General features: G+C 55.3%; 1 protein-coding gene across 1 annotated transcript; it reads left to right on the top strand.

Annotated features, from left to right (window-relative positions):
• Positions 1-452: 452 nt before the first annotated feature.
• Positions 453-3,978, top strand: LOC129601304 (uncharacterized; the record flags this gene model as incomplete). The annotated part of the gene is made up of 5 exons (XM_055500079.1): positions 453-995; positions 1,047-1,211; positions 1,311-1,610; positions 2,241-2,504; positions 3,684-3,978. Coding segments are annotated over exons 1-5 (1,567 nt in total), but the record flags the coding sequence as incomplete, so codon positions are not given.
• Positions 3,979-6,969: the final 2,991 nt, after the last annotated feature.

Here is a 6,969-nt window from a genome sequence, read left to right as displayed (position 1 = left end):
AAGAGGTCGGACAACCGACATCGAACGGAACGGAGAAACCGACAACAGAAGTCGGCAACGTCCAACCGACCACACAGGTCGGAAGGATTTCGCCAAACTCAAAGGTCGGACAACAGATGCCGACCACAGAGGTCGGAGAAAAGGAAGTCGGTAACAAGCAACCGACTAGCCTGGAACGGCAACCAGCCGACACAAAGTCGGATGCGGCCGTCCAGCCGACCAAACTACCGGCCGGAACGAAAGATTCCGAGGTACCGCCACGAAGCGGCCCTCACCCAGCCGGATCATCGACTAACATGCCGGCACCCAACAAACGGGTAATTTCACCGCTGAGCCGACCTTCGCCAACCGGACGCGAGTCGACTCGAGCGATTGAAGCTCAACAAACGGTGAAGTCGACTAAGGCGACACAAAGTCGACCTGTCGACCTGAATCTAAGGGTGTCACCACCAATGTTCGGAACTGGCGAACTTGGGAGTACTCCGTCACCGACAAACGAAGTCTTTGATGCAACAAACGCATCAAGACCGAGTAGTGCGGATGGATTCTTTACCACACCACCCAAGTCCGATAAGGAGAACCTTGGATACCAAGCCAGTGCACTCGAATACACGGCTAAGAAGTGGATCGCGGCAACACCGCCCGAAAAGATCAACGATCTCGACCTACTCCGAGCGAGATGCCACAAACTGATCACACAGATCGTTTTGGCGGACAAAATCGTCGACTCGGCGGAAGGATCCCTCCGAAACTCGGAGGACACCCATAAGCTCGAACGGAGGAAATGGGAACGAGACATGGCCGATGCCAACAAGGGCATCGCCACCCAACAACGGGAAATCGACCGGCTCAACGCCATATTGAAGCGAGCTGATTTACCGTGTCGATACGAAGACGACCAAATCGCCATACTTACTGGCATGTTGGAACGCTCAACCGCAGCCGTCTTCGAAATCAAAAAGGAGCTTGACGAGGCGCACAAAGCGCTCGAAGAAGCACAAAAAGACCTGGCCGATGTTCAGACCGCACTGGTCGAGTCGGAACAGGCAGCAGGAGCGTTTCACCAGCAACTCAACCAGGCCAACGAAGAGGCCGAAGTCTATCGAAACGAAGTCGATAGGTATGTGGTGGAACTCAAGAAGGCCGATAACGAGATCGACCGTCTAACGCAACGAACCGACGAACTCGAGTCGGAAATGGAACTTCTCCTTGTTAGAACGGGACGTCGATTCATCGATGCGAACGCTCGGGACATGGGCTTTCCTAACCAAAGGACAGCCGATGTCGACCTGGTGGAAGCAAACGCTCAGCTAGCCGACCAGGTTCACGGACTGAACCAAGTCCTCAAGGAGGAACAGAAAATCCGAGCTCAACTGGAGTACAACCTGAACGAAGCTCGAAAGGTAAACGAGGCGCAACACAGCCGCATCGTTTACCTGGAAGCTCGTGAAGTCGAACTATACGACTTCGGCGAACAAGCCGCCCGCAATCTCACAGAGATGATGCGGCAAATGGACGAGATGGACACGGAAACACGGTGTCTGAGGGAGGAGAAGAAACACCTGGAACAAAGCCAGGTCGAACTTCCCCCATACCGGGAACAAAGCCGGGTTGAACCTCCCTCATATCGAACGTCCATGGCACAGGATCAACAGCCGTCACGAACAATCAGTGACATCCTGTGGGGAATTAGTCCGACCCAGGAGATGGCGAGGAAGGAGAACAACACCTCCTACTTCGTCGGAGTCGTAACGACCGACCCAAGCGTGGGAACAATCCCACAACCACCAACAGTTCCGGCTGCTCCGGAACCGGAACACAATACGTCGACCGCGGCACCGCGGGTGCCAACGTCGAACGTGGCGACAACGACGTCTGCCGGTGCATATACCAGCACCTCGTACGCGCCGGTACCTAACGCGAGAGGAGATCGGACAACAGATGCCGAACGTCTCCCAGTCCCGTCACTGAGACCGGGTATAGAAGCATATCGCCCACCAAGGACGAACTCAATCCGAACTTCCTCCGCCAGAACCCGCCGTTCGACTTTGAACGAGCAAGGGCTCGGTCATTCAACACGACCGACCAGCGGCAGGACGGACAGAACGGAGAGGACAGCTCCGACCAACAAGGTCGGGTGCCCCCACACCGACTAATACAAGGTCGGATGCCGGTTCAGGGGACACAGCCCAACCGGTACGGAAGACTCTACGAACCAACCGAGTGGATTCTATCCGCAGGCGCCGAGACAAAATCGAGCGCCCCCTCCACAACAGCATGGAGGACAGCCACAACGGCCTCGTCACGAAGACCAGGCCCAGGCTCGGTATCCGCAACAGGACGAATACGACAGCTACGACGAAGAAGCCTATCAACAGGGGGCATACGAAGACCAACAAGGTCACGTACCATATGCCAACCCGCCACCCGCCCCGGCTGCACAACAAGCTGCGCCGGTGGCATACCCGATTCCCCCGGCACAGGACCCGGCACACATTGCCTTGGTACGAGCAATGTCTCACGGACGTCGGCAACCCTTACCGCCGTTCGACGGAGACCACACCAAACTTCACGGGTGGCTTAAACAGATCCGAAGCCTGTATCGTCAAGCCCAACAATGGTATGAAGACGATCAGACTTTCATGTCCGACTTGGTAGCCCGACTAGAAGGCCAAGCGGAAGAATGGCACACCCTCGAAGCCGCCGGAGAACCACTCGGTGGATGGCCAGTCAACGTATGGCTGACCAAATTCGAGCAACGATTTGCGGACAAGAACAAAGAAGTGAACATGATATCCCGAATTAACAAACGGATATTTCGTTTCGGCGAAGAAACGCCGGAACAGTACTACGACGCAATGATGTTCATGAAGTCCCAAGTCCCCACGATTACCGATCAAATAATAATGTACCATCTCAAGGAGAATATCCACGAACCCAAACTACGGGAAGCCCTGGAAATCAGGATGCCAGCGACACCAATCGAGTTCCGCGACTACTTACGGAGCTTCGTCAATGGCAAGGAAATGTACGAGGTGCGCAGACAACGCGATGGCGACTACGCCAGAGTCCGGGCAGCAACACCTGCACCTGTCCCGACTCCACCTCCGGCGATACCACAACAGACTGGATATCAGCCGCATATGATGCCGGGATACCAAACTCCAACGGCACAGTACGGACAACGGAGTCCGGCGCCGACGCCACCGGTGCAACAAGCACCAGTCCAGCAACAGACTTGGGCGAGCGCGGCGGCAGCAAACCTGAATCCCCCGGCACCTGGAATTGGAAACCCCGTTAACAACTACGGAGGCCCAGGTTATGGCTCGGGCGGTAACCAAAACAACACAGGTTTTGGTTACGGACAGAACCCGAACCAGGGATACTCCGCATACGGCCCACCTCCCACACAGGGATATGGCGGCGGAGGTTTTGGTCGCGGAAAAGGACGTGGCGGCGGGAAACGCGGTCGCGGCAACTTTCCTAACCGCGGCGGAGGCGGCAACCAACAAGGGAACCGACCTCCCCAGGCACAACAAAGTGCTCGGCAATACACGACCTACGTGGATCGGATGGAACAACTGTTCCTCCAATGGTCGTTAGCGGACAGCTTTACTTGCAACTTCTGCAAGTTCAGCAATCACGACCAAGCACGATGTGCGTTCATCGGCACTCGGGTACAGGACAACCCGAATCGCCGTTGGTTCGAGGATTGGCATACGCGATACCAGACGGGAGGACCGTTGGGATCGGCCAACCCGAACTATGCACTGGTCGTGCCGCCCCCGCGCCAACGCCAACAAGGTGGAGGCTCGGGCGGCGCCGGTAACGGAAACCGGCAGACCGGCCCAGGAAATGGGTCGGGTGGCAACCGCAGGAATAGCGGTGGAGGTCAACAAGGATCTCCGGAACGGCGGCAACAGTTACCGCCACATCAGCCTTTCGGCTTGGCGTCGCCCAACAACGGGCCAGCTCGGAGTAACTCCCCGGGAAACGCCCAAGGTCGATGAGCTCCGGTGACTCATTCGACCTCCAACATCCGACCGAACCACCGGACAAGGATAATGCGACTAACCAATCGCTAAATTACCGGAACGAATTGAACTTTCCTACGACGATCGAGGAAGGCTATCAACAGGTAGCAACCATCCTCCAACTACTCGGACTGAACGAAAACAGTTCCGAGGAGGATTTCGCAAAAGCGATATCGACCTCCACAAAGGAGGCGGAAACGGCTCGGAAGTTAGCCGCTCAGCTCGGCGTGTACGCCAACAATGGCACCGTCGAAGCTTGGCCCGGGATGCAACAGGCACTCGAGGCAACCGACCCAGCGCATCAACTTGGCGCTGGAACGTCGGAGGTCGGAACGCAGGAATTGCCCGACCCAAGCAGCGCAACCAATGCGACTGCGCCGTCCGTCACACAAAGTGACGTAGTACGGCCCGGCCACGGAAGTTGGACCGGATTGCCGGTGAGGACAAACTCAACCGAGCAGCCCAGACGAGGCCCAAGACGTGGAGGACCGGGACGCCGATCCACGCACCGGGGCAACAGAAACTTCCCCAATGTATCATCCGGACGCGCAACGGATAGATACGCTGCAACAATGGCAGCAATCGACCTTACCGAAGAACCGGAAGGATTCGAGCAATGGGAAACAGTCCCATTGGAAGCACAGGTACCCGTTTACTCGGCCGGGAGAAGCGGACCTCTTTCAGCAAAGAGAGCAGCCGACCAGAACGGTAGCTGGTTCTCGAACATTCCTCAACCTCGACTACATGTGGTCGACATTGAGGCCAACAGAAGTCTCAATGGAGGAACGGATATTGTCACAGGCACAACGGTTCGGAACCGCCGAAATACCGGAGGACGGAGTAGCTAACCGACCTGAGGTACAAGAAGTGGTTGAAGTCGGAGTCGAATCTACACAAGGTTCAACTCAACAGTCAGCCGACCACGGACCGGTGTCGTTAATCCCCATCAAACCAACGGTGCGGGAAGTTACCTTTGAGAAGGGAACACACAAGAAACCGAAGACAGTTCGAGCTTGGACACACGAAATCCAAGTCGGATCCACGCCCACACTGGCGATGTTGGATACCGGAGCGGAAACCTCGCTCATCGAACAACGGTTTTGCGAGAGGAACGGCTTAACGATCCAACCTCTCGGACACTACACCAAAATACTCGGTGTAGGCGGACAAGTCGCCTTCGTAGTGTCTCATTGCTGTACGGCACCTGTAACAATGCAGGGCTTTACCAGCCATCACACTTTTCACGTCCAGCCGACCGAAGCGGACATCCCAGTGCTACTCGAATGCGACTACCTGCATTCGAAATTCACCTTCATTCTGACGCCGATTCCTATTCCGGAACAACCAGAAGGAACGAAGGTAGTAGTCTATCCCGATACCAGAGGCATCGGACACGGTAGGAAACGAAGTTCGGATTAGTCGGCTTGATCACCCGGCGAACTCCACACGTAACATCTGCCGCGATTGCCGGGATACGAACCGCACTCTGCTGGAGGAACTAGCACTCCATAACGTGATAGAGCACTATCAGAGACGGATACGCGACGGTACATTACGACCGGCCAGGACTGTACTGAAGTCTATCCCGATACCAGAGGCATCCGCTGACGCGGATGCCATGAACCGAGAGGAAGTACGACAAAAGTACCGAACTTGGTTCTCGGGAGTTCGACACTTCCTCGACCAACGGACGTCGGAGATAGTGACCACTCTGCAACAGAACGGAGCGGTAACCCCTGACCAGATACTGGACGCACAACAAACGTGTGAACCGGTAATCGCCCTCACGAACGACATAGAGGACGAAGCATGGGAATGGGAAGATGAACGAATTCCGATCCATCGACAGTATATGGAATACGGACTTCCCATACCACCCCCGCTAGAAATGCCGTGCCAGGAACTAGGCTCCCAACTTTTCGCCTACATGCAGCGAGTAAGGTTGCACGGAGAATCGTCAACGACTGCATTTTGGCAACGGTACGGCGAGGACACCGCCATAACGCGGCAAGTTCCTAGACCGTTACCACCACTGATGGCGCACACTCCAACCAATGTGAAGTTTGCGAGTAGCCCGGCGAAGCCTCAAGGAAACGTAGTCCCGGAGGAAACCGATCAACCCTATCGGTGTGCTATCTGTCAAGACAATATTGACGAGGTAGTACGAGCAATAAAAGCTCATCACGACCTAACTTGGTCGGACGACAGACCGTCGTCACCGTCGCCTCCGCAACAGGAACGGAAGGTAGATCGCTTTCGGAAGCCCCAACAGACGAGCATCCGATGGCTGAGCAACATAGGCTCACAGCCAACCGACCTTGAGAATCAGGACGGAGCAAGTCGACCTACCCAACCGACGGATAAAGTCGACCAACTCGAACCGACCACAAAGGTCGGATTCGAAAACATGTCAGAAGTCGACCCCGAAAACGGATCGGAAGTCGAATTCGAAGATTATCAGTCGGACGACTCGGACATACAAAGTACGAGCGATTCGGCGGACACGGACTCCGATAACCGACCTTCGGAAGAATCCGAAGAAGATGACGACGAAGAATTCGATCTGGCAGTCCGACACTGTAAGACGGATAAACCGAGCATAAACGACTCGGATGATTCGTCATCGGAGGACGAAGAACCGACCTTCGATGTCCGGCTAACTACAGCATTGCGGTCTATAGTTCACACAGAATTTATAGACGAGCAACCGAAACAAACTGAACAGCCCAAGCCGGTCGACTCCGAACAACAGGAGGAACTCGACCAACTTAAGGCTTTGTGGAATTCGGAGGAGGTAAACCGGAACAAGACGATTCCGACCTCCAACAATCGTCATTCAGCAATTGTCAACCGAACAACCGACCTTGGCTAACTTGACCGACCAACAGAAGTCGGAGCATTTCAACACATGGAAGGTACGAGTCGCCAAAGTCAA

Source organism: Paramacrobiotus metropolitanus, unplaced genomic scaffold, assembly GCF_019649055.1.
Source record: "Paramacrobiotus metropolitanus isolate TYO unplaced genomic scaffold, Prichtersi_v1.0 Parri_scaffold0000228, whole genome shotgun sequence".
Taxonomy (NCBI): domain Eukaryota; kingdom Metazoa; phylum Tardigrada; class Eutardigrada; order Parachela; family Macrobiotidae; genus Paramacrobiotus; species Paramacrobiotus metropolitanus.
The sequence above is the reverse complement of the archived record's forward strand: the minus strand, read 5'-3'. Positions and strand labels throughout refer to the sequence as shown.